General features: G+C 53.6%; 4 protein-coding genes across 4 annotated transcripts; 3 read left to right on the top strand and 1 right to left on the bottom strand.

The window, feature by feature from the left end:
- Window positions 1–7,226: 7,226 nt before the first annotated feature.
- Window positions 7,227–11,281, top strand: SMAC4_06786 (uncharacterized protein; the record flags this gene model as incomplete). Its single annotated transcript, XM_003344961.2, has 1 exon — window positions 7,227–11,281. One exon carries the CDS (start codon window positions 7,227–7,229, stop codon window positions 10,617–10,619), a length of 3,393 nt encoding a protein of 1,130 aa, XP_003345009.1. The 3' UTR covers window positions 10,620–11,281.
- A 2,830-nt stretch (window positions 11,282–14,111) lies between these two features.
- SMAC4_06785 (uncharacterized protein) lies at window positions 14,112–15,401 on the top strand. The gene has a single exon (XM_003344960.3). The coding sequence runs from the start codon at window positions 14,133–14,135 to the stop codon at window positions 15,378–15,380; it is 1,248 nt and encodes a 415-aa protein (XP_003345008.2). The 5' UTR covers window positions 14,112–14,132; the 3' UTR covers window positions 15,381–15,401.
- A 2,080-nt stretch (window positions 15,402–17,481) lies between these two features.
- SMAC4_12755 (uncharacterized protein) lies at window positions 17,482–20,321 on the top strand. Its single transcript, XM_024655216.2, has 4 exons — window positions 17,482–17,680; window positions 17,965–18,283; window positions 18,339–19,613; window positions 19,683–20,321. The coding sequence occupies exons 2-4, from the start codon at window positions 18,030–18,032 to the stop codon at window positions 20,176–20,178; spliced, it is 2,025 nt and encodes a 674-aa protein (XP_024511128.2). The 5' UTR covers window positions 17,482–17,680; window positions 17,965–18,029; the 3' UTR covers window positions 20,179–20,321.
- Window positions 20,322–23,087, bottom strand: SMAC4_06784 (uncharacterized protein). The gene is made up of 2 exons (XM_003344959.2): window positions 22,526–23,087; window positions 20,322–22,465 (listed from the first exon to the last, which is right to left on the bottom strand). The coding sequence occupies exons 1-2, from the start codon at window positions 22,557–22,559 to the stop codon at window positions 20,577–20,579; spliced, it is 1,923 nt and encodes a 640-aa protein (XP_003345007.1). The 5' UTR covers window positions 22,560–23,087; the 3' UTR covers window positions 20,322–20,576.
- Between the last annotated feature and the right edge of the window lie 4,778 nt (window positions 23,088–27,865).

The following is a 27,865-nucleotide window of genomic DNA, read 5'->3' as shown; positions in this document are numbered from 1 at the left end:
GCAGCTGGTAGCGGATACGGCCGAACGGGCGGCTGGCATTCGGCTGTTTCTCAGTCTTGCAGAACGCTGATCAGGTCGTGTTCGGGACACGGAACATGGTGGTTACGGGATTCGGCCCTGGAATTTGTCGAGGATTCGGTTCGCAAGGTGCTGGTAATCGGAAGGGCGGAGCATAATGGAGTCGGTTGATCGCAATACATCCGGGCGCATCCGGCTCTCCGGACTGGCTCCCTTTCACATGATGCGCGGGGCCCGAGCAAACTCGGGAGGGCGAGGCAGGGATGACCCCAGCCTTGACGAGCCTCCTTACAGCGCTCAGCCTCTGTGCCGGACCCCGTCAATTCCATGTGAAACGCCGGGGAATAGGCGAATAAAGGGGGGGGGGGTGCTGGCCTGTTGTACGCTCTCTGTTATGTATGTAATGTAGGTATTCCACTCGGTACGACATCTCGAGGCGTTGGTCTGTCGCTCCTGTCGCTCTGTATCTCGGTACACTCGGACTGACCCGAGGAGCCGCAATCTTTTGTGTTGAGAGCGGTGCCATGGCCAAGTTTCTGGGTAGTCGAATGGTGCCAAGATGATTTAGGCTCGCCGTGTCAATTTTTGCGCGGGCGTCTTCATTGCACAAGTCGAGGTAGCATCGGCAAGATCTGGCTACGATAGTATCTGGATTCTGGATAGCTTGGCCGACAGTGCTAGCAGGGTCAAGGTAGGACCTTGGTAATGGTATCAAGCGGCTCCCTGCTGAATCATTGCTATCGTCTTTCGCTGTCGCCGCCCGGCAGGCAGGCAGGCAGGTGATTGTTGTGGGAGGTGGTGATGTGGTTCGAAAGCCAAAGTGGAAGAGACATCCAAGAGAGGCCCTTTTCCAACTGACGGGATTACATACTTAGGCACTAGGCTGAAATGGGAGAAAGGTACAGGTCCAGCAGGTCTCGAGATAGGGGGGGTAATAGGCATGGGGCGGCTGTTGTCATGGCTGCTGTTGTGGGATGACAGTTGGTGAGGTGGTCAGTAATGACAGGCCTGATGCTGGGCAGGAGTGAGATTGCTGAGACCGCGCCATCCGAACTGCTGCCGTCAATCCGTCCGTCACTTGTCAGCGTACGTGTTTCGGTATTTTGGGATATGCTGGAGTGTCGCTGACATTGACAGAGTCGGCGAGTGGTGGATGGTTCAGGTTGTGGGTCTGATGAGAAACAAGCTGACCAGTCGGAGTCCATCATTGCAAATCAAGTCGCTCACAGTGTAAAAAACCTCAAGTGAAGAGGAGGAGAAGGACCAAGTTCTTTCAGTTGTCTCCGTTCGTCACAATGCAAGGACAGGTACCTTCTCACAAGTACCGATCTTGAAACGGTACTGTAGCCAGCAATAAAAGAGGGTGGATTTTCCGGGTTTGTTGGAGAAAGTGGAGCACATAGGGCAGGGCCCCTCATCCGATTCGGAGAATGGATACCAATCTGACGGAAAATTGTGGCTTGACAGTCAGAGAGCGTGGCTGACATGGACCAGGCACGCAAACTTTTGAACTTTGACAACTGAATGTGCACACTCTGGACACTGCTCCGTCCCGACCAGTCCCAGAACGGGATCCTGACGCGAACTTGAAATTTCGAGAACGGATACCTATCTCATTTGTATCATCTTTATCAATCTCATCTTGTTATATTTATGCTTTGGCTTTTCGACTTTGCGACCCAGCTTGATCAGATTGCCCCCTGCCGTCGTGCTGAAAGAACAGCCAATACAAACCGTTACATAGTTACAGGTAACTACCATTGTTTTCCATGTTCTTCTCTTCGCCGTCACCACTTGTCAGCACATCTGCCACATGTTGGCGAGACATCAAGGTGAGCCAAGCTCGAGCTGCCCTGGATTCCGACTGGTCTAACCATCCGGCTGGCATAAACGAGGAAAAAGCAAAGAGAGCCAGCAGATGGAAAGGATCGGAATCCAACCTAAAATCACAAGCAAGACGACTTGGCTTTGGATACCACTAATACCACCGTCCCGTACACAGTAACCGAAACAATGTAACACTTTATCGCAACAGCGGACTGCACTTGTTGGTGTGTAAAGTCAGTCAGTCAACACCACCACCACTGCATCGTCAGTTTATCACCGCTGGTGGACAACGCCGCCACCGCCACAAAGCCAATATTATACTCGCAAACGCAAACAATGGTGTCACAATACTACCCACTTTCACGAGCATTCTCCAAACCACCCAAGTTTATCATCGTCCCGAGGCGTGTGGATGCTGTTGGCGGATGTGTGTGGGTGTGCGTGTTTTGACCCCATGCTTCGGCCGGATCTCTTCCGAACATGGCTCCGGAAGATGGGGCGAATGACGGAGCGGGTGACAAACCAACGTCCACTACTGCACTGCACCAAAATGAGTGCTTTTGGTCTTCAGAACGAATGGAGCCCGAAGAGGAGGCGGTCTGTCTGCCCAACTGCCACCGTTTCATCCCCGATGCTCACCTTTTTTTATATCGAATATTCCGCACCACAACGTGACGCCTCGGTTGAAGCTGCCGTTGCATGGAGCCAAGCCTCAGGTCGCCGAGCAGAAAGGCCCTCCACCCTCGCAACCTGGCCATCCCGTGCTCCCCCGTGTTTTCAGGTGCTAGGTACTTCTAGTACCAAGGATTGTGAAGGGCTCCAAGGGCTCCATCACCGGATGCCGGCCGAGTGGAGAGCTCCCCACATGCCATCTCCAACCCATTTTCCCTCATCTCGACACCGCAGGTGGACTCTGGGCTCCAGTCACTGGACCGGTCTTCCCTGCTGATTCGCTAGGTCCGGTCTTGACGAAACTTCCCCCAAAGGGCCCGGTCCTGGAAGAGCTTGGGAGCCTGGATCATTGAGCCGGGTCCTGGTCGGTCCTGAAAACCGAACTTGCGAGTCGAGTTAACCCAACGTCGTCCTCGTCCCTCATCTTCCGCTGGGGCGGGTGCCGACGGGCTTGGCCCATACAAACCGCTGGAATCACGTAGTGCTGACCCGGAACTCTGCATCGGCCCGGTGGGACAGTATATCACAGTACGGGAATAGTTGCCATGTCCAAAGCAGTGCCACATGACAGGTCTTCCCTCGCCAGCTTTCTCTACTCGCTCGGTACCGGAAATGAAATGGAAGTCGGACCTCAAAAATACATCATAGACGCGCACTCGGTACCGTTGATCATCCTGCGAACCCGGAATCCGGAGAGGACGAGCAATAAAGAGATGGGTTGGATGGTTGTCGGCCTTGAATTCGCTTGACAAGGCGCATCCCGGTGGATTGGGCGCCGTCAAACGCCACGCATTTGTTGGTTCTCTGGCTGCCACCGAGTGCTGCAACTGCTGTTTCCTAGCTCCACGGGTACAAGCTCGATACCTTTCTCGAGGAAAAGCAGTGACCAGAGAGGAAAGGCGGTACGTACCATGGTTCACACCGTCATCACGGAATATCAGGGTCCTGAGATTCCACACAAACTGTCTTTTCAGCGAATTACGGAACACGGCTTGTCCATCAAGGCGTGCACGGTCCTACATATCAGCTGCCCGCTGCTGCGATCACTGCATGCCAATCCCATTTCAAACATGCAACAATTGTCTACGGTGAGATGCGATGCAATGAGGAGTGGGCATGCTTGCAAAGGTCCTTACCCGGCCTTCGTAGCCGGCACCTCTGGCTCGAACGGCCCAGACAATCAAGAAAGGATGCCGTCTTCTTGAACCATCTCGGGCCACTGGCACTGCGGTGCCTATTCTTGTACGCTAGGTACACTACCGAGACTACGGCCATGCTCATGGAAAATGGCACTTCCCGCCCCATCATCTTTTGCTGACTGAACTACGCTAGCGGTTCATCAAGCAAGGAGCATCGGGGACGATCTCTCAAACCCTTGCTCCCAAGCCCACTTGTCGTCCACAGTTCATCTCAGCCCCTCAGCTTCCTCCTGGTCGTCCTCCACCATTTGCGCTAACTGGGACAGGGCCTTGTGCCCGGAGCAACCCCCCTGTAGGGAGCGCGCAACAATTGCGGGCACTTGCGCACAGACTGCGGCAAGACGTAGCGAACGGTTCGACGGTCTTGCTAACCTCCCCCGTTGCGGCCTCCGTGCCCTTGGTATGCATGGCGTAACGGCGGGTGCGGCTTCGACCATCATTGGCGGCTGGCCCATCCACTGGAACCGCTGCCATCACAAGCGCACGACGTCTGATGTGTTGAGATCCGATGCACAAGTACCTGCTGTTGAGAACCGAGTGCTTGTCACTGCACGCCAGTATCCTGCACATACGCAGCACACAATACCTTCTATGCGCTAAATAGACATTACCAGTCGGGATTCAGCAGGTTGAGCCGAATGGTCACGATTCGACGCGCCGATTTGGGTTCGTGATCCGAGACTGACAAACTCCAACGCGGGGCCAAGATGCGGTCCAAGATGCGGTCCAAGATGCGGTACCTATCACACCCGAAAAGAAAGCGGCCAAACGGCAGTGCTCCATAAGCGTCAGTACGTGTAGTGACTCCCTCGGAGCCTCGTCCGGTGTGAGGAAGCAACACCATGATAGGCACATGCTTGCGTTCCTACCAGCATCCACTTTAACGGTCCCAACCCCGCTTGCAACTCTAGTACGAGCACGCCTCGGTCGAGAATGGATGACGCCCCAGTTTCCATCCCATTCTCCTGCTTGTGCTCGGGGATAGCAGTTGGGACAAATTCAAGAAATGAGACGAACCCCCTGAAAGAGTGTACCCCCGAGCCACTGTCATTGCGACGACAAGACGCGGGCAGTGACTGAAATCATACTCCAAAGAGCCCTAAAGATACGTTCCGCCATCAGACGATTCGATTGGACCTGACACTCAAAAATCCGACCCAGGACGCGAACAGTCAAGCCAGCGTGAAGCAGAAAAGCTACACCGTGCCTTGATACTCCGAGCAGCCTTAATGGTGGCTCCTGAATACGGCACGGTGCTCTATTGTATTCGCCTTCATTCTTGAATTCTTCCTTTCTCTGTCGTGGTGATGTTCCGTATGGACGGTTGACGATGGAAGCAAGGAAACCGGGGCAACCGGGGGCAAGAAGGGCGGGCCAGGTCCGGGGTCCGTTGTCAGCGCGGCCCCTGGATTCCATGATCAAGATCCCCAAAGCCCACCGAACGGCTATGCGTACAAGACACACAGGGCAAGAAAAAACCTAACTGGTGGAACGTATCTTTGTGGCTTCATATGATGTCCCTGGTCAATTACAGATGCAGGGGGTTCTTGCGAGCGAGCAAAAGCCATGGACGGACTCAAAATACAAACCAGGACAAACAGTCTGGCAGTCACGCAGCACAACGACAACAAGAACAGGGATCCCCAAGTATCCTTCAACGGTAAGGTTACTCCATTGAAACTCCTCCGACACCGTGAGAAATGGCATAAAGTGTTATTGCTGGCATTTCCTAGTGTTTCGGTGCACCAGTTGCGCTGAATACGGGCTGCGCATGTGTCCAACTCCCTGGGTTTCCTCAACAAAAAACTCCCTGGAGCACATCCTCACTTTCATGGGCCCCTTTTCACCACCTTTCCTAGCCAGTTTACCACAGGTACCATCGGCGTTGGTGTCCAGGCCTCTCGGTGGTAGCTGTGGTGATTGGCGCATTCACAAACTGGACAAGGTGGCCACGGGGGATGCGATCGCTTCAACGCAACGCTAGACCACACCGAGTAGCATCACTTCCGCGCTGTATCAAAACCTGTACCCCCTTAAGCCTTTGTACACCTGAAGCTCGCCGTTGCTACGCTACTCAGGCCTGCTCTTGCACCTTCTGTCCTCCTTCCATTCACATTCCGTTACCCATTTCAGAGATTCTTCCGCCCTGCGCGTAACTACTGTTTCAAGTGCCCTGCGTGCACACACTCTCTCTTTTAGCAACCGATCCTACGCAGGTTTTCAGTTGATTTATCTGAGGATCATCGCTCTCAACTAGCAGGCTGGAGAACCTGGACCACACTGTACTGGGGACTACACCGGAATATATATCTGGAAGCACTGGGGGTGGTCTTTAACTACATTGCTGTATACCTGAGGTTTCACTACGGATCAGCTTCCACCTGCGGTTCACACTGCAGAAAACCCCCACATCCCTTATTTCATGCTGAGAGGAGAATGGAAGCATTCAGGGACACGTACGGGATCAGAAGCTCATCCGCGGGTGCTACTTGTAGGGGCCGCCGTATAACCGCTTGCTGGGTTGTAAGAAGGAGACCCGACCCGGGGATCTACTCGTACAGCACAGATCCCGACTCAGACACCGAGGACAGCAACCACCCAAGGCAAGAGCACGAAAAGTCAGCGGAGCGAGCCTTTCAGGTTTGACGAAAGCCAGCCGCAGCATGTTCGCGGATCATAGCGGCGGCGTTGAGGTTGCACGGCGCTGCAACACTGTAAGAACCTGGGCAGGCTTTTCCCAACAGAGACACGGTGGGCGGTGCCTTGAGCGAGATTTGACCTTCAAATCTTGAGACATTGTGTGTAGATGAGTCTTTGGCACTGAGGGCTTGGGCCACAAAAACATAGAGGGCCTGGCGCCCACCCACGCACCTACACTTACGCACCGACACTTTCTGTTCACCAACCCTCTCGCCATGCTAAAGTTGCATGCAGGAACGGCAGCCAAAAGTCACAGAAGGTACCGGCCAGAGGAAGTTCGCGCCGTCTTCTACCAACATCAGTCAACAATCGAACGTCGAGAAAGACATTACCGGACGTCGGTATACATCAAACGAGCCTTCGAACAATAAACAGTGGTGAAAACACCTATACAGGTCGTCTTTGAGCGCTGCTCTTCCAGGGCGTGCCTTGGTGCTTAACCTCTGGGTCGGTATAAGAGAACCTGGCGCGCGGGTTGCAACAATAAGCGTGACCAGGGTGTGGAAAATTGCAAAGTGAAGCGAGGAAAAGAGAAGGAAAAAAAACGCAGCGGACTAGCGGCCTCGTGGGAATTGCTGGGGTGCATCCTTTAAACAGGTCCGGCCCCCTCCCAAGCGAGAAGCTTGAAAAACAAACCCCCGTCCTTGTTCGGTCTCCATCCACCCCAAAACTGACGAGACCGCAAAAGGTCCCGTCTGCATGTTCCTTGACCGGCATCTCCCCAGAGTCCATCCTATTGGGGACCTTGTGGAGACGGTTCCGAATCAGGCTCCTTCTGCCGGAAACTGCCTCCTCTTAAAATCCAGCACCATGGCAGCTGCGTCGTCGCACAACAACAATAACAATCCATCATACCCTCGATCCCCCGTTGACCCGTCCACTGACACTCCCTCATACGACGAGTCACCCGTCTCGTCGGCTACCTCAGCGAAGCCGCATGCGCCGCAGCAACAGTATCTTGGCGGCCTGACTAGCACGACTCCTTCTGCTACTGTACCAAGGACGACCCCGGCTTCATCGGTACCGGCTTCAGCACCTCGTCCTCCTTCACCACGATTGCTGCCACAGCCACCACACCCACCGAGGATCTCCACTCTAGCATCATCTCCGCCGGAGAGCCTTCTCAACCACCAGCCTTCTCACCAGAACTCATTCCACTCATACACGCCTGCCACAGCGACACCGTTCACCATGGGAGGCCGAGACTCGCTCCCGTCCAACGACTCGGTGTCTGGGACGCCGGGCCCTTCGTCCAGTCACCAGCTGCCCTCATCCAGTTCACAAGCCCAAAAGCGGGCATATCGCCAGAGGAGGAAAGACCCAAGTTGTGACGCCTGCCGAGAGAGAAAGGTCAAGTGCGACGCGACCGACACAACCAGCTGTTCCGAATGCTCGAGCCGAAACGTAAAGTGTCAATTCACCAAGGAGACGAACCGGCGAATGTCTTCCATCAAGCAGGTGCAGGATCTCGAGAAGACGCTGGATAAGCTTAAGCGGGAAAATATGAACCTGAAGCGAGCTTTGGAGACCCAGGGCCACGGCGTTCATGGCCACGTTAACCATGGTCTAGGCCGTGGGCAACCTCACATGCCCATGGACCGCATGGACATCGACAGCGGTCCTGTTTCTGGCATGGGCATTGAGCAGCTGCTTGCTCTTCTCCTTCCCGAAATAGGTGCCGAGCCGAAGCCGAAGAAGAGACCCGTCCCGATTCCGGCGCTCGCGCAAGCCCGGTCAAACATCCGAATTCCCGCAAAAGGCGTCTGGAAGCCACCAGCACAATACCGACACTCGCCAGCTGGTCCGTCCATCTTTGACTACACACTGAGACCCGAGTTGCCCTCGCAACAGACGACAGACCACCTGATGCGCTGCTATTACTCGTCGGCTCATACCATGACGCCCATTATTCACTGGCCAACCTTCCGGCAAGAGGTCGATAATCTGTACAGGCCAGGAGGATTATCACAGCATGTACCTACATCGTTTTTGGCCATGTTTTATGCCGTTCTGGCGATGGGTGCTCTCTTTTCGTCAGATTCGCACCGTTCCTTCCGGGCGGCGGAATGGATTGAAGCCTCCAGGAAGCTTATTGACCCTTGGGGTAACGACTTTGTGCTGGACCATGCTCGTTCACTGGTTCTCATCAGCATTGCCCTCAATGAGCTCAATCTAAAGTCCGCGGCATGGAACTGGCTCGGAAACGCAGTCAGGGTGGCTCAGGACATTGGCCTACACTCGGATATGGGCTCGTGGCCATTGATTGAGAAGGAGATGCGAAAGCGTACCTGGTGGTCCATCTACATTCTTGACCGCAGTCTAAGCCTCGAGCTTGGGCGGCCCATGTTGATCGACGATGTTGACTGCGATGTGCCACTCCCGATGGGGGTAGACGACCATTTCATTCGCGACAACGGCATGGTCGTTCCCAATGGCGCTGAGCCCCTTACTCACTCGCTGCTCGCCATCACACACGTTGTACGATCATACACTGCCCTCGGCCGACTGCTTTCTTCGTCCGGAAGCGAAGGCCCAATGGTCCACAACCGCAACGAGTTTATGAGTCCAGCAATCCCGCCCGCCCGTCTCGCGACATTCGATCAATACTTCGCCTCATGCCTGCGTACCTTCCCTCCGGCCTGCGATCCATCTTCCGGCTCCCCGCTCGCCCCAGTACTCCTCAACCCGCTGATCTACCTGCTTCATGCGCGACTCCTGCTCCATCGCCAGAACCTCTCTCCACAATGCCCGCCCGAAGCCCGCCAGCTGGCCGTGGAGCAGTGCACAAACATCGCACTAGAGTCAGCCGCTTACCTGAAGCGCATGACACCCACCCTTCCCGAGGGGGCCACGGCGCTCACGACCATGCACATCTTCCGGTGCGCCTTGTTCCTCCTGCTCATCGGGCACTTGGACCAAGCTCTCTTGTGCATCCGGGAGCTGGCAACAATCAACACAAACAGAGAGGTTGCGGTACCCTGTGGGCGGTATCTCTTGTTCTTCGTCGGTATTCTGGGACAAAAGAGAAGCGAATATCTTCAGAGAATCATGATGACTGGAAGCCCAGAACCGGCGCCAGTGAGGTTGAGAACTGCCCTGACAAGGGATGAGGAGCTGATTGCATATGTGAGCGCGGATCTGCAGGCGCGGCCCGATACGGCGTGGATCTGGGCAGGCGGAGAGCAGGACCATGCGGCTGCTGCAGCTGCGGCCGCGGCGGCTGGACGTGCAGTGGGGAGCACCAGCAGCTCAAGCCCCGGAGGAGCGAACGGATTGGGAACCCTTTTCAGCGAGGAAGCCAAGATGGGATTGTCGAAGGAGGAAATTACCGAGTGGAACGTGAACAAGGGCTGGACGAGGCTGGACGAAATGGTGCGCGGCTTGGTCCACCCGCTTGCGGTACCGTTGGCACAGGTACCGATGGTGCCATCGACTTCGACCCAAACACCGACCTCAGCGACCAGACCTACGCATTCGTTGGCTTCAACGCCAACATCCGCTACCGCTCCCCATCCCTCATACGCACAAGGACCGCCGCCAGTAACGGTTTCCGGACCCCCTCCTCCTCCTCCCTTGCACTATAGCCATCATGCACCACCACCACCACCACCTCAGGGACGCCAAATGCCATCGGTCCAACCCGGACCCGGCCCGCAACAACCACCCCCGCCAGGAAGCTGGGGCCATCCCCCGAGCGGCCCGACCCTTCCTCCCCCGCAGCCATCGCGATCTCCATACATCCCTCAGCATGGCCACCACCCACAGGGTCCCCCGCCTCCAGCAAAACCCCCGACACTCCCTAGCATCTCACCGGCCGGCACCCCTCGCATCAAGAGCGAGCCAGGGCTACCATCGCTACCACCACTCGGAAGTGATAGAGAAGACAAGCGGCCTATCGGCTTGGGAATCGGCGGTGGTGGTGAAAGAGGACCAGCAAGTGCCATCAGCCCTTCCAACAGGGCAGCGGTGCTTCAGAGCAGCGGAGCCAGTGGACGTGGGGCGGGGGGTAGTCCGACGATGAGCATGAGCCGCAGCCCGACGAGCGCGACAACGCCGACGACAACGACTACGATGCCGAATGGAACTTGGAACCCGACGAACGGTGGGAAGGAGAACGCGAATGGAAACGGAGCAGCAAGCAATAAACCGCCGACGGTGAAGAGCCAGAGTCAGGAGAGGATCAGTATTGCCAATATCATTTGAATTGAAGGCAATAGGGAGAGAAGAGATGAAGGTTGTTGTTGTTGTTATTGTTGTTGTTGTTGTTGTTGTTGTCCTTTCTATAAACAGGAGAGAGGTGGTGGTGGTGGTGCACCGCATTGCACTTGCGTTACATGGCATTGCGTTGCATTGCGTTGCGTTTGCAAAGAGATGCAGGTTTGGCCGGGTTCTTGCATCAAGTTGGAACAGCTCTTTCTGATGTTCTGTTCTCTTTCAGTAAGGTACCTTTTGGTACTTTGCGACGGCGGCGGACTCGGATTTGGAAAGAACCACACATTTTATTTATTATTTTTGGAAAGGAAAGGAAGGGAAAGGAAAGGCGGATACACAAATGAACAAGGCCCCTCATCAAAAGGCTGTGAGGCAAGCGAAAAGTACATGAAATCGCTATTGCCGACAGAAACCGGCTGGGGCTCACTACATAAGCATGGTTAAGGGCACGGGGACTATTACGTTTTGGAATGGCAGGGCGGTCGGTGGTTTTGGATACGACGGTTGGGTGGGCGGATGGGCTCGATATGTACGGATTGAATGGAACGGCTACCTGCTATATCTGGACCGCCACGAACGAACAAGTGTTGGGTTTGCTCCCTCGCAGAGACAAGCAAAACGATACCAGTTTCTTGTTTACGGGTTTTGGTTATTTGGGTTTGTCTTTTTTTTTTTTTTTTTTTACTCTTTTCTTTTCCTTTGTCATCTCCATCTTCATCTTCCCCGTTTTTGGGCTGCGTCTGTCTTGGTGTACGCTTATAAACCATGAATGAGAGTGACAGAGGGGTGGGTTGTACTATGTTTGCTGAATTACTAGGTTTTGCAGAAGATAGAGAGGAAAGATTCGGAGGCTGCCTACCTCTACTCTAGGGCGGGAAGGGCTCCCGCCTCAGAGTCAGCGTTGCGACGAAAAGTCACGCAAAATGAAGAATCGATTAAACAGCTCGAAGCTGTCTTTTGATGACGTTATTACCTATATGGCGTGCTACCTGCTCATCGTCTGTTTTGAAACACACTGCGTCTGTGTTATTATCCACTCATCACTTGAATAGCAAATGTTCGATCCCTTCAAGTTAGAACGAACGAGTCACCATACTGACTAACCTCCCCGCAGGTTCTACCAAGAAAAGGCGTTTCCTATCTACCAGGCAAAGAGTAACAGCAACAACACCAATCGGACAAACTTACCAAAACCGGACAACGAAACGAAACAGCGGCTCAACCACATTTTTGAGACACACTAATTCAAAAACGACCAGCTCATAGATCTAGTAATATGTTGCACTGCACGCAAGTGTCACCATCCATCCAGCATCCAGTTGTATGATATGATACTGGTTACAGAACTGAATGGTGTGTGGTAGTACGGCAGAAGAAAGGGGGGAGGGGAAGGGATCTCGGAAGGAAGCATCGATGATTCTGCTAGTGGAACACGATGTCCGTCCGTTAACTCCCTCCTTCTCGTACACTACAGTATGTCCGTAATCGTATTTTCCTCTTCTTCTTCTTCTTCTTCTTCTTTTCTGGATACCGTTTGGTGTTACGTGACATGTGTACAAGTGTGTTACGTGTTACGTGACTGGTGTCAAAAAGGTGCAACAGTAAAACAGTTAGGGACGATATCCGAGACCAGACCGGGTTTGAGACCCGAAGCGCCACCGCCACCGTCCGTCCGGGTAAGGTACTTGAACTACTACGGCTACACGCCAGGAAACTAGGAAAGAAAGGACGAAGAAGACAAAGACGCAAAGGATGATGGAAGATGGAAAAGTGGAAGGAAAAGGGAGAACAAGTACCTAGGGAAAAGACAATGTAATTGGGTTGGGTACACATGTAGGTATGTACTGCTGTCGCACCAGAAGTGAAGAGTCCGTCCGTCCAGGCTCGGTGACTGACCTATTTTGGACCAATAGGAACAAGCGCCGAGGGTCGACCGTTTACCTACCCCTTTTTCTGGGCTTTTGTGTAAAGTAAACAAAAGAGGCATGAATCAAGTTGAGCGAAGCCAAGCCAAGCCAAACCAAGTCCCCCTCTTCCGAGCGGGCACGGTTTTGATGTTTGATATTTGACATTTTGACATTGAAGGTATTTTTTTTTATATCTCTTTTGGAAAACATCATTGTTTTCGAGCTACACAACAACAGAAATAAGACTGTTCAATTAATAAATACTTACGGCAAGGCATCAACGGGATCAGCGGGACGAACTGCAGTGACGAGAGGTGCATTGACAGAAACGGACTTCGACCGGACGAACATGACCTGACGAACCGTTACAACTTACAAGGCCGTTTCTGTTCGGTCACTCGGTGGAGTGTCCGATTCCTAACTTCCGACGGTATTCCCAAAACTCCTGCTCGTCCCAATGCCGTTTACTGCCGCCCATCCGAACGACGGTTGCTACCTGTTCACTTCTGTTGCCGCTTGTACATATTTCATTTCATTTCGTGTCAGCAAAACGGTTCGTTGAAATGGTTACAGAAAAAAAAATAAAAAAAAAAATGGGTGCGCTTCGGTAAGCAGGCGGCGTGCAATCCGAGTGGTTGCATAAAGTTGAGCCCACGATTCCGACTTCCGAGCGAGGAGCGGAGGACCTGAGGATGAAGCGAAGGAGCGCAGAAGGCGGATCGTGCGTGCAATTTGGAAAAAAAAGGGGTGGGGGGGTGGGGGGGTCAAAATTTGTACTATACTAAAGTGACGAAAATGGTCAATTCACCAACACAGCAACCCCAAAGAAAGAAAAAACAATCGAACAAGTCCATCGTCAAACATCGATTGTCAGAAATGATAGTGGCGATGGATGCAAAAGACCTCTCATCACGTCGGAACCAAGTTCTAACCTCCGCAGTCCGCGCAACGGCAAGGCAAGGGAGGCAAGGCAAAGCACGGCACGGCAGGTTCCGGTAATTGCTAATTGCAATTGTCCCTACAATGGAATTGCATAAAGTGGGCGCAGGCGCAGGCGCAAGGTGCGGTTGTGCGGTTGTGCGGTTGTGCGGGATTGTGGAATGGAATGCAGTGGATGATGGAATGTGCCGAACCGAATTCCGAGACCCGGCAACGCTTCCGACGGAACACGGCACGGGTTTCGTTTTGTGTAGAGGTAGTGTGTTCATGGCTTTTCGAGCACTGCACTCGCTCACTCGGAGGCCTTCCGAGACTTTTCGTCTTTTTTTCTTTTCTTGGCGCGGTTGTACAATGGCGGGGGGAGGGGGGGGGGGGGGGGGGGGGTTTTGGTTTTTGGTCTTGGCTTTCTTTTATCGGCCGTCAATTATCGACCAATTGTATTTGAGGAGGATGGGTGTGTAACGATGGAAGGTATTGCGCGGTGAAAGTTACGCGATTGAGGGGTAATAGTAATACGGCGACGTTGGTATCTTACCATACACGGAACGGAAGTAAGTGCAGTGATGACTGACGAAAACTCCACCCGATGCGCCTCTTCGCTTCCGTCTCACTGACATGCTTCAGGTTTTGAGAATTGATTCATCCACCACAAACAAGAATGATCATCACCAACAACATCCTTTGGCTCACCATCGTTTCATTCGTAACCGTACCAATTCGAGCATCAGAGACTAATCAAAAACCACTCGTTCCACCCAACCCCAGCAAAATGGAGGGCTACGACCCAGACACGACTCCCTCCTCCTCCGGGGGGAGCAGATGGACACCCGTCCTCGACCCCACCAACAACAACACCATCATCGGCCACCACTATTCCGGCCTCAACTACAACGTAGACGAGCCCTGCGCGCTGCAAACCCTCGAGATCTGGCATCCTGCAACGCCGGCCTCCATAGCCCACGGCAAGCCTTCACTCAACGAAACCTACGGTGCCGGCAGGGAAGCGCCCTGGCTGGTGTACATTCACGGCGGCGCCTGGCGCGACCCGGCCATCGACTCGTCCTCCTTCACCCCCAGCGCCACCAAGATCCTTTCGTCCCTCTTCCAGAGATCTTCGTCTCCCATCAAAAAACTGGCCGGCATAGCCTCCATCAACTACCGCCTCTCCCCCTACCCCAACCACCCCACCAGCCCGTCCGACCCCACGGACGACTCCCGCACAGCCCAGCACCCCGATCACATCGCCGACGTCTTGACCGCCATCGCCCACCTCGAAAAGTACTACGGAATGAAGAGCTACGTGCTGGCGGGCCACAGCTGCGGCGCGACGCTGGCCCTGCAGGCTTGCATGGATCCTGCTCGGTGGGAGAAAGATGATGACAACAAGCAGGGATGGGGACCGAAAATGTTTGTCAAAGGAGGGCTAGGCGATGGGTACGGAGGGGTGCAAGAGGTCGCAAAGCCCAGGACGGTGGTGGGGTTCAACGGGCTGTATGATCTCGCGGGCTTTATCGAGAGTCCGCCACAGGGGTATGAGAGGTGGAGGGAGGCTTATAGGGAGTTTGTTACGAGTGCGTTTGGGAGTGATGAGAAGGTGTGGAGGACGGCTTGCCCGGCAAGCGCGGGGCCGTCGTGGGTTAAGGAGTGGAAGTTGACTCAGCGAGGGGAAGAAGGGAAGAAGAGAAAGGCGGTATTGGTGCAGAGCTTGGAGGATAGTTTGGTGCCGGTTGAGCAGACAGAGGGGATGGCGAGGTATCTGGAGAAGGAGAATGAGCAGGTAAATGGAGACAATAAGGTTGAGGTGGCGGTGTTGAGGGAGGAGAAGGGTGGGGATCATGATGAGGTTTGGCAAAGGGGGGATAGGTTGGGGGAGATTTTGGTGAGTGTCCTGGAAGGAGAGATTTGAGCGTATGATCTTTTATGGCGGCATTTGGGGACTGAGACTTGACATGTGCTCAATCTGAGAAATCGTATGTCTATATGTCTCTTGGGCCATCCGGCTATTGCAGGGTTTGGAGCGATTTCAAGGTCAAAGCAATTGCATGGGGAATGTATGGAGAAATGCTGCGTTAAACCCCTCAGAAGCAACGCCCGAAAAGTCTATTCATCCGTACTACATCAACCTGAAAAGACTATGAACCAGTTCTTCAGAGTCTTTTCAAGTCTGACGAGTATAGTCGGTGTAACAGCGACTACTGCAATGGGCTGAGTGTGGACGAATAGTCTTGAGACATTGTGGTTGCACGGAGAGTTGAAGAGCCTTTTGGGCAGCCACTTCATGTCGGCGATTGACCACGAAAAATGGCAGTCTTTGGATGTCAAGAACTCGTACGAGAGAGCTGGACTTGGGTCATGGAGCGCCAATCTTGGGGGGGTGTGATGGATGTTGAACATTTTCCCATAAATCTCCCTTGTCAGGGGCAGCGCAGGGAAACCGAGCAGATCAAATCGGATGGACGAGTGCATCAACCCGGATGGCAGGTACCTTGCATGTCAACCGAACATACCTGACAGCCGGTGTGCTGCTGATAATGATATATGGCAAGGTTCTAGAAGCCGTCTTTCGTGATCGCATCGAGGCTCAGCTCCGGAGGTTACAGCCCGACCACAGCCCCTGAAACTCATTAACAGCTGCCTCTTAGGGCTGAAACTGGGCTCGGATTTGCTCGTGGCTCCCGCGTGGCGCCGTACAAGGGATTATTTCTGGAAGTATTCATGTTTTGACATCAGACTGTCATTCCACTGTTTGGTTGACCGGGTGGCTGTGTCGTTCTTCACCGTCTATTGATATTGTGTTCGCCCCTGAAAGCATCCCATCTCTCGGCGCTTTTCACCGTATATTACTGCCTGTAATATCGGTTGGTCGTTACTGGTGAGCGAGATGGAAAGTTTAGGGTGGAATAGGGTGAAAAGGGGGGCGCGCCATCCGGACCGGTCTGAGCAACCTGATGGCAGGCCGGCGTGGCTGATATCTTGACAATACACATACCCAACCGACGTGGTAGATGCCAATTCTGGAAGCCTTCCCGGATCGTAGAAATGCCACTGAATGACAGAGTGGCTAGCAAAGGAAAAGCGAAGATCGTGATGGACTGCGTTGGTTGTCAAAAAGTTGTCTGATGATCGAACCACCATTACTGTACAGACGGCCACAGCCGGTGAGGGGAATGAGGGGTCGACTCCAATTGGCAATGGAACCGATGTTAATCCAGTTTCCAATATGACTGCGTTGTGTTGCGCAGACCGAGATAAAAAGCTCCAGACTCAAGATTGAATATTGCAACAAGATATCGACTCAAGGCAAGTCAGTTATAAAAAGCAGCTTCGAACCAAGCGAGGAGACCAGGTGCGACATGTCTTAGCTCGAGGTCGTCCAAAGAGCTTCCCCACGGCAGTACAAGTAGTGATGTCATGAGATGCGGGGTAGCAGCTGTTTCACTCGATCCAAGGCACACAAGTTGACATGACCAAATAACAAAAGAGCAAAGAAAGGAATCATTCAAAGATACATCCAGCCATTAGTCAACACGATTATTATCAAATTGAGTGACGTTGGTTGACAAGCCAAATCCCCAATCGGCAGGGGCAGAGAAACAAGCAACAGGCAGGTGCAGACAAAGGTGGAGCTTTGGACGTTCCACAAGTGGACTGGACGTCCCGCAGCGTCCCACAGCGGCCACGAGCAGCTGAACCCACTATGCACCCTGCCAACGACGGTCTCTGATTGGTTGTCCCCCGCACTACCACTTACACGGCAAGCACCTTCCAGCTTTGTCTCTTTCCAGAATTCGTGGGCAATGGCACCTCAAAGAGATGAGGTGCGTCACAGATTCAACAAGTAGCCAAATAGATGCCAAGGATCATGACACTAACCAAGTGAACAAGTGTCAGAGTCTCGTCTGTACGTTGCAGAGTGGACGAGAAGAGCCCAAGCTGGAAAGTGCAAATGCAGAGTTGCCCAACACTTTTGTGTGTTACATTGTACCTTCCCGTACCTGCCCGTTTGAACGACACTCTGCCTGCATATAACGTAGGCAACCCCTCATCCCCCCTCACTCGCCCACTGTAGTCTGACCATCTCCAACTCCAACAACTGTCTGGAATCGTTTTGTCTCCCATTCTGCGTGCCCCAGTCGCATCGCAAAAGCTTCGTTCGGACGTGTCTGTTTCAGCTTCAATCTCCGGTCGACTCCTTGTTTGTCTTTCGTAAGTGGTTCACCCGAGTTGCAATCCCGTAACCCCCCACTCTTCAACCAGGAGACTGTCATCGAGAAGCTCCTCATGTCAGCCCGTCTCCCTTCCACGACGGCCCCATCTCGTCTCGTCCCGTCTGCACTGCCCCTATTTTGACCTCGTCTCTGTCCCACTGCAGCTCAAGAACAGAATTTAGGCAAACCAACTGTTTGGGTTGTCGTCATCACAATTACCACCAGCGCATAAATAGCAAGCGTCAGCGTCCTCGTACTGACAATCCTCTTCGTTGAACTCAGCATCCAAACACCTCATTACAACCACATTCACACACATCCATCTACCTCTGCGTAACGCCTTCAAAATGGTGCACCTTTCTGCCATCCCCAAGGAGGACGACATCAGCAACGGTCTCAACCTCCCCCTCACGCCCGCACTGAAGAAGATCCATCTCCAGCTCGCCAACGATGAGGACCGTTTCACCACGAGCGTGTACGGCTCAAAGTTCGCCACCGCCGACTTACCCCGCCACGAGATGCCCGAAGACGAGATGCCCAAGGAAGTTGCTTACCGCATGATCAAAGACGAGCTGAGCCTGGATGGCAACCCCATGCTCAAGTATGTCCGAATCCCGTTTCTATCCACAGTACATTCGCTAACCAGACTCTCTTAGTCTCGCCTCCTTTGTCACCACGTACATGGAGGAAGAAGCTGAAAAGCTCATGACCGAGTGCTTGCCCAAGAACTTCATCGATTACGAGGAATACCCACAGACGGCCGATATCCAGAACCGTTGCGTCTCCATGATTGGCCGCCTCTTCCATGCTCCTGTGAAAGACTCCGAAGCCGTCGGCGCCGTCGGAACCTCGACTGTTGGCTCGTCCGAGGCCATCATGCTCGCCGTCCTTGCCATGAAGAAACGCTGGAAGAACAAGCGCATCGCCGAGGGCAAGCCCCATGACAAGCCGAATCTGATCATGTCATCCGCCGTCCAGGTGGTCTGGGAAAAGGCCACTCGCTACTTCGAGGTGGAAGAGAAGCTCGTCTATTGCACGCCCGACCGCTACGTCATCGATCCCCAGGAGACAGTAGACCTGGTGGACGAGAATACCATTGGTATCTGCGCAATTCTCGGTACAACCTACACCGGCGAGTATGAAGATGTCAAGGCAGTCAACGACTTGCTCGTGAAGAAGGGGTTGGATACACCCATCCATGTGGACGCTGCCAGTGGAGGTTTTGTTGCACCCTTCGTCGTGCCGGATCTGGAATGGGACTTCAGGCTCGAGAGAGTCGTGTCCATCAACGTTTCTGGCCACAAGTACGGCCTCGTATATCCCGGTGTCGGCTGGGTCGTCTGGCGTTCCGCCGAATACCTCCCCCAGGAGCTTGTCTTCAACATCAATTACCTCGGTGCCGACCAAGCCTCCTTCACCCTGAACTTCTCCAAAGGCGCAAGCCAGGTCATTGGCCAGTACTATCAGCTCATCCGTCTCGGGAAGCACGGATACCGCGCCATCATGTCCAACCTGACGCGCACAGCTGATTACCTTGCCGAGTCGCTTGCCGCTCTTGGCTTCATCATCATGTCCAAGAAGTCCGGTGAAGGCTTGCCTCTGGTCGCATTCCGTCTCAAGGGGGACCCAGACCGCAACTATGATGAGTTTGCTCTTGCCCATCAGCTTCGTGTACGTGGATGGGTTGTTCCCGCATACACCATGGCGCCCAAAACAGACGGGCTGAAGATGCTCAGAATCGTCGTCAGGGAGGACTTCTCCAGGAACAGGTGTGATGGCCTTATCAACGATATCAGGTTGTGCCAAGGTCTTCTTGAGCAGATGGACAAGGACAGTATCAAGAAACAGCAGGAGTTTATCCACAAGAACCATGTGACGAGCGGAAAGGCGTCGCACAACCATCCCAAGTATCGCGTAAGTGCCGCAACAAGGTCCTGTGTCATTTTCTTTGCTTTGGGCGATACCCCTATAATGAAATTCATGCTGACCATGGACTACAGAAGGAGAAACACTCATTGCAGGGCAAGACGGGGAAGACGCACTCTATCTGCTGAGTCTTTTTCGTCGAGGTCTGATTCTGGATCTGACGCTGGGTCTGAATATGACTCAGGGTCTGGTTCTGATATCGATGAATACTACAAGGAGAACCACGAGGGGCAGGATCTTGAACGCGAGAAGTGTCCGTTATGTCGGAGCGCGTCTGAGGTTCAAAGGAAAGGAGAAGAAGAGGGCATAGGCGATTCAGATTCCGCCACCGACGATGGGACACTCGTTCTTGGGGAGAGATATAGTCGATCAAACGACCGATCTACCGAGTCACCAGCAGCATCCACGACTGCAAGGACGGCCTACAATCATCTGACCTTGTCAAGGCACTGTGGTCGGAAGGCAATGGCTCGCGGAAGGAAGCAGCGTCAGGGAAAGGATGCAGGCCAGACTTTCAGTCTTGAGCTCCCTAGTGGGAAGAAGTTACTTACCCTCCGTATCGGAGCTTAGTGACTGTTAAGGGGAGGGACAAGCCGGGGGTTCTCTTCAATTCGTGTATTGATAATCGGATTTTCCCCGGTCTTTTTATTGGCAAGGAAAAGCATTTCTATGGGCAGGAGCAAATCAAGACAATACAATGAACACATTTCTTAACAATTCTGAAGATTTTTGCGAACTTGATTCATTTAACTCTAAAACCATACCCAAAAACCTATCCAAACCAATGCAGTACTAACTCAAGAAATATGCAACCAAAAAAGAAAAATCGAGCTATGTACAAAGACCCTCATTCATAGACATATGTAATATCCAATCGGCCTGTTTTCCGACCCCTTCCTGCCTTCCTTCCTTCTTTGAAGAGTCTTCGGGTATCTCCTCCCATCCCTAACCATCCCTCTCTCACTCTCTTACTGCTTGCTAATAAAAGCACCAAAGTACTTCTCCAGCGCCTCAACCGTCTTCTCGCCCTCCTCAAGCTTGCAAACAAAGCCGACATATCCATCAGGTCTCACAACAACAACACCGCCCTTCTCCTCATCAAAGCCCATCTTCGCGTGCGCCGCCGCCTTGGCGTCAGGAACGCGACGATCCCACCGGTCGTCCGCATACACGTTATCCCTGTAGCGAGCCAACAGCTCGGGCAAGTCGCGGCTGATCTCGACCTCGGTGCGCTTGGCCGCGAACACGGTAGCGAGCGTAAAGAACTTGCTGTGCGGGTTGTGGCGCTCGTGGTGGCTGACGCTGTCGATGTCGGCACGCTTGAAGCGCGCGAAAAAACTGTCGGGCTTGGAGAGGCCGGCGGCCAGGGACTCCAAAGCGGTCTTCTGCGAGGGATTGGTGAGGGAGCCGGCGAAGATGAAGAGACGGAAAGAGCCGTTGAGCGGGATCTCTTGCTCGAGGTGAACGACGTTGGCGTCGACGACGCGGGTTACGGTGCTGTTGATGAAAAGGCGGCCCGGCACCAGCTTGGTGGTGTTGGCGGCTTCTGCGGCGGCGGAAGCGCTCGAGGCTGGGTGCGACGAGGAGTAGTTGAGCGCGTTGGGCTTGTAGAAGACGCCGTACCCGGAGGTGAACTCGCATGATTCCTTGAAGGTCTTGATGAACTCGTTTTCTTCGGCGGACTGCTTGGCGTCCGGGTTGCCGTGGGAAACGCCCGAGGCGGTGGCCTGCGCGGTGGAGGCCGCGTCGGGACGCTGCGAGAAGAGCTTGGCGTACTTGTTGTCGAAGGCAAGAAGAGTCTCGGCCACGTCCTTGCGCTCGGGCTCGTACGTCTCGAGAATGTGGCGCTCTGCAAGACCGCCTTCGACGGCGTGGATCTTCCATGCCAGGTTCAAAGCGTCGAGGAAGGCCGTGTTCATGCCCTGGCCCGCCTTGGGACTGTGCGTGTGGCACGCGTCGCCGCCGAGGAAGACGCGGTGGTCAAGGGTGTACTTGTCGGAAATACCCTGGCCGATCGGGTAGACGGAGTACCACTCGACGCGCTCCCACTCGATGGAGTAAGGGGCCAGGATGCGCTTGGCGGCGGCTTGGACTTCCTCCTCGGTGGCGGTCTTGCGGGGGTGGAAGTCGGCGTCGGTGGAGGAGGCGATCTGGATGTACAGGCGCACCATGTTGGCCTCGCGCGGGATGACCATGATGGAGCCGTGCTCCGAGTGGATGGTGCACTTCATCTTCATGTCGGGGAAGTCGGTCTTGACGACGCCGTCCATGACGCCCCACACGTACGAGATGGGGTCCTTGTGCGTGATGCCGATCTTGAGCTGGTCGCGGATGAAGGAGCGGGCGCCCTCGCCGCCGAAGAGGTACTTGGCCTTGACCGTCTCCGTCTTGCTGCTGTCGTCGACGTGCGCGAGCTGGACGGTCACGGGGTAGGTCGGGTCGGCCTTCTCGTCAGAGGTGAAGCCGGTGATGGTCCAGGGGCGCTGGATCTCGGTGCCGTTCTTCTCAAGGTCGGCGATGAACACGCGCTCGATCAGACCCTGGTGCAGGAGGGTGGTGAAGGGGTAGCGGGCGTCGATGAACTCGGGGCAGCTGGGCCAGGTGCCGGTGCGAACGATGCCACCGCCGGTCTTGGGAGGATCCCAGAAGGCAACCTCGTACACGCGCGCGGGCTTGTGGGCCATGATGGCGGACTTGAGACCCATGTTCCGAAGCAGATCAAGGGATCGGGGCTGGATACCATCGGCACGGCCGGTGGCGGTGGGCTCGGGCCTGTTGTCGATGTGCTTGATCTTGTAACCCCATCGTGAGAGACAGGTGGAGAGCATGAGGCCTACAGGGCCGGCACCGACGATGACTGCGAGGTGTGTTAGCCATGTGTGTAAATACTCAATGAGTGAAAGGGGGTTTCACTTACCAATGTCATAGTAGTTGTCTGGTTGTGTCGCCATGGTGTATGACTGTGTATGTGTGAGAGTAGTTGATGGAAACAAGGAATCAAACCAGATACAAGAAGAGCAACAAAGAGGGGGGGTATTTCAAACAGGCGATGATGGAGGGACGGATGGATAAATGGATGGAGAATGATAATGAATGGTCAGTCAATAGAGGACAAAGAAAGAGAGCGGGAGGATCATGAGTTTAATAATTATATTCATTTATCATCATGACAGGGTAGTAGCACTCACACCGCGCCCTCTCACAAGGCATCCTTAACACCGAAACCCGGCATGGATTCCGAGAATTGGGGAACACACCAAGATTCGGGGGGCAAGTGATCCACGGAAGCGAAGTGGCATCCTCAGTGTAAAGATGAACCGGTTCACCGCGATGGGTTGCTTTGCCCAGGCGGGCGGGCGAGGGATCCTCAAGAAGTGCGGCAAGCGGACCCGGTATTGGTGAGATTTGACAGCTCCCCGTCCTGGCCCAGACACACAGCACAGCAGTGAGGCACGGCAGAAAGGGGACACACACAACTGCGTCAGAGGAGTGGTGAGGACGTGAGGTGTGGTGGCACCCAGAGGGCTGAATAACGCTGTGCTCCCTGAAAGAGAAGCAAAAGGGTGCATCTGATTGGCCAGATCGCTGTATTCGTGGAGTCTTGGGGCTCTGTACTACGTCGTGGTTCGTCGGAAAGTTGGGTGGGATTGTGGAAAGGAAGGACGGGGAGGGGAAGATCGGGAATGGAACACGGTAGTCGTCGGTGGGGCCGCCGGGTGGTAGTGGGATACAATGTGGATTTTAGAGGCGGTAGTCTGCCACGGAGCGCACGGGGCCCCCAACGGGTGCGGCGTCGGGACAGGGAAAAATAAACATTGTTCCCCAGGATTCCCCACAGCAACCACGGGCAGCAACCACCGAAGCCCAGGCCTGAACTCCAGGCCAGGGTAATCCCGTCGAGTCCGTCGCGACACCGATGATCTGGCCCGCGATTTTGGTCCGGTTTTCTTTTTTGGTGTTTTCCTCCTGATCCCTTTTCCAGGCCTGGCTGCGTTTTGCCAGCTAGTGTAGAGACCAGCTAAAAGTCAGCTTGGTTGTGCCCCCCCAGAAACCTGGCGGGGTCGACGCTTGTTTACTTGCTCCTGCTGACCGTCTGGGTGTCCTTGTCCGTTCACACGAATGACAACAAAGCCGCGACGTTTGCCGTTGCCAACTCGCAAAGGGGAGAAGCCCTTGATATCCATTTCCTTCTCGGATGATTGAGACCGCTGTCACCGCCCTCAACACAAAACACTGGCGCCAGGCCCCTTGATGATCATCAACAACGGGCCCCCCGCCTGCCGCCATCGTTCCCGTTCATGTTCCCCGCGATTTGCCCCCTGGCATTCCGAATCCTGCTGACAAAGAGTCGATTCACGGATGTCGGAAGGGCCCCAAGGAATCATCAACTGATCGAAGAACGAGGGCATCGTATCGATAAATCAACATGGCTCTCTCCCTCACACCGTCGCCCAAAACATGCTGTTTACGAATCTTTAGGGGATCCATCTCGCTGTGGACCTCGTGGAGTCGTGATCCCACTGCGGGCGGCCAACTCCATTCTTTACCCCATGGGACCGACTCGCCCAGGTCCACGAGAACGGGGCCTCTTCTTCAACCACAGTTGGCAATGTCGGAGACGACTCGGCGTTCTTGTCTCTGTACTACCGATTGTTCTATGATCCATCGCGAGAAGAGGATATCTTTGGCATCATCATGGTGACAGGCAAGCTGGCTACGAGAATATTACCCGCGATCATGTTCAACCACGCCTTCTAAATGCCTGGAACTCGTCACCCACCCAAGTTTCCGGTCGATGTGTATCCATGTGAATTCAGAGGGCCACTTCTACACACGTCTTCCTCTTTTCAATCAGGCACCCGTTCCATCAATCTCCCGGCTCATTGTTTTCTCTCATTGTGATGGCCTTCGCTTCTAGCAGTCCGACACCTGATGATGACCAGACGTCAACAACTCAGACACCAGCCGTCACAGTCGTCACAGCCGCAGCCGCAACTGTTACACGATCTGGTCTTGTCGTCAAGACAGCACATCGAGGTTACCTAACGAGGTCTGACGGAGATTTCTGATCCGCCCGATTGGCTGTCACCAGAGACAGCGTGTCTTGTTCGTCGGAAGTCTGTGGCGCTCAGGGGTGAGCAGGGGTACCAAGACCTGAAGCCCCGGGAAGTAAACATATTTCCGTTTTCGGCACCATTCTTGGGTTCGTGTTATTTTTCTCGTTCCTAACTCTGCGCTTGCCAGGTTCAAGCAATGCCCCCTACGCAGCCAGAGGTAAGATGCCTCTTCCTCAGACGGCCGTCCACGCACAGTTCGTGCTGTTGAGGGTTTTCTCACTTGATGCTGAGCTGCCAATCAAGCCTGGTGGGTAGGGCTTTTCCCAATCATTGGACCCTTCTTGCCCACATGTCCCATGAATAACTTGTGCGACCGAGAGTAAGTAAGCAAGGTGTGATACCCGACATCCTGCCTAAAGTGGTCAGGCAGCAGCTACTCATGCCTCATTGTTGATTCTCATGGGCTTCCATTTCTTACCAAATTCCACAACACAATCTTGGGAGAACACATTCTACCGCAACATACTCACTACACAAGTCCATTGTCACGGCTTCTTCCGGGCTAAGTCATCATAGTAGGCTATGGCACATTATGGTAACCTCAGTCGAACCGCCGCTGTCGAACACCCTGTGCCGCAAATGCCAGCAGAGTTTTCCCTCGACAGGGCCGTGGCCGTTTGAAAACCCTAATGGTTACACCTACAAGTTGATGTATAACTGGAAGGAATGGTTCATACGCAAATCCACAATTGAGGAACTTGATACGTCCATAACTGCCGAAAGCTGCCATCTCTGTCGGGTTCTCCTAAATTCACTACTTCCCAAGTCCATTCTTATGAGTAACTACGATGGCTACTCAAGTTGGCGCGAACAACACAAAAATGATCAGTACAGGCTCCTGTACGTGGCCAACGACTCGGTTCCAAACGGCCATTGTCTGGAAATCAAGACAAACGGATTCCAGTTTTCAATGAAGGTCCCCTTTAAACGCGTTTCCCCAGGACATGCTCTCCAGGGTGACAAGGAGGCGAGCCCCGACCAAGTTTGGACGATGCAGGCTGGCTCGCTTTTGTTCGCCGACGATAGCAGTGTCCTACCATCTCCAGTGGTAATCCACCAACCCTCATCGTCAACCACCTTTGATCCGCTCGTTTTGACACAAGTCAGACGCTGGGTCGACGAATGCATTCGGGAGCATGAAGCATGCATTATGTCCGCGGCGTCAAACCGGCTGATCATGTCTGAGTCGCAGACCATGGTGCGCTTTATCGATATCGGACTTGACGAAAGTGCGACGATTCACCTGGTGGAGGAAATTCAAGAGAAGAAAGCAAAATACATCACTCTCAGCCACCGATGGACCACACACACATCGTCGATGACTTTAAAAGGCTCCAACAAAGCTGCATACTACACAACAATTCCCACCGAGAACTGGCCCAAGATATACAAAGATGTCGTTTTCTTATCTCGCTTCCTCGGCATACGTTACATTTGGATTGACTCACTTTGTATCATCCAGGATGATTTACAAGATTGGAGCGAACAAGCTTCCTTGATGCATCACATATATGCTCATGGTTACATCAATCTCGCTGGCACTTGTGGTGAATCCTCTCCTGGCCTTGAAGTCACCCGGAATCCAGCTTCAATCTCGCCTTGCATAGTTTCGCGTCTACGCCCAAACAACCTACAGGAATATTGGGCTTGCTATGTTGGTGACAGTCCGGTGATGAAGCTGAAACATGCCCCCTTATACTCCAGGGGATGGTGTTACCAAGAGCGCTTCTTATCTACGCGGACCGTCCATTTCAACCAGCAGCTCTACTGGGAGTGTAAAACCAGGCAAGCCTCCGAGACATTTGGATGGAGTACCAAGAGCGAACACCCAGACGTGATCACCACCGTGGGACAGGGAGTTGAACCAAATCCTCTCAAATCTGTGCTACAAGGAAACGCCATGGCTTATAGTGCTCTCTGGGAGAAAATCATTGCCGATTATAGTGAGACTGAGTTTACCAACTACTCGGACAGGCTGGTCGCCCTCAGAGGAATCTTCAACAACTTCTGGGGGATTTTTGACGGATCCAAGGAGAACGACTGGTGTGTAGCAGGCCTATGGAGGAGATGCATGACCCGACAGTTGCTATGGGAGCACAGACACCAAACTGACCACATCCGTACCGGACTCGATAGCGACCGCATAGCCAAATATTACATGCGCATGGAAAAAGAACTTGCCAGCTTTCCTTCATGGTCCTGGGCGTCTTGTCCCACCTCAGCAAGGTCATCTTCTATTCAGTTTCCTGCTCCCTATCACTCGGAGTACACTCCAAACCAGTACAATGAAGATTTGGTGGAGATTGAATCCATTATTCCCCTAAATCAACGTGCCTTTGATCAAGGCTACCCAGCTTTTGAGTCTGCATCAATCATAACTCGCACTTCATTCAATGGTCCTAACTTTGAAGTTGATAAACTCTTTAAAGGCTGGGAGCTCTGGAAACCTCCACCTCGAATTGACTGGATAACGCTTGAAATAGTGAAGCGGCGGAAGGCTTTGCTCGACTTGAAGCACTGGAAACCTTCCCCCGCCCCGAATCAATGGAAGCCACCCTCCAACTTGCAGTACTGGAATTCCGACTCCGACCTGGAGAGCTGGAGGTCTCCCTCCATTTATCGAATTTGGGGCCCCAACAATACCAGCAAAGATGAACTTCATGCGCGCATACAACTCGATCGGCCCATATTGAGAACTACCCAGCCAAAAAATGTACAGCTACTCCCGATACTCGTACAATGCGAAAGCTCCCACTTTAACTGGGTGCGCATCGAAGGCATTCTAGTGGAATCGGTCGGCATGCGAGACAATATGCCGGCGTTCCGTCGGATGGGGAAGTGGCAATCTAGCCACCATGCTGATAAGGACCAAATTCCAATACCTGGATTGCCTGAGTACTTTGACAGCAAGGAAAATCTCGATCTTGCAATGGCGGCGTTCATAAAGCGGCGTGAGAGTCTTCCCAAGCGCAGGTTTATGTTGGTATAGGTCAGCCAGCGGCAGTAGGGTCTTGAAATAGTACTGACCGTGGAAAGTGGGACGTCTTGTACTTGTACACATGAATCCGAAAGGGCAATGCGGGCACTTGTGGAAATTAACAGACTGTTCCTAACCCTGTCCCCCGTATCTGGAGAACTGT

This window comes from Sordaria macrospora, chromosome 5 (genome assembly GCF_033870435.1).
Source record: "Sordaria macrospora chromosome 5, complete sequence".
Classification (NCBI taxonomy): Eukaryota; Fungi; Ascomycota; class Sordariomycetes; order Sordariales; family Sordariaceae; genus Sordaria; species Sordaria macrospora.
The sequence above is the reverse complement of the archived record's forward strand: the minus strand, read 5'-3'. Positions and strand labels throughout refer to the sequence as shown.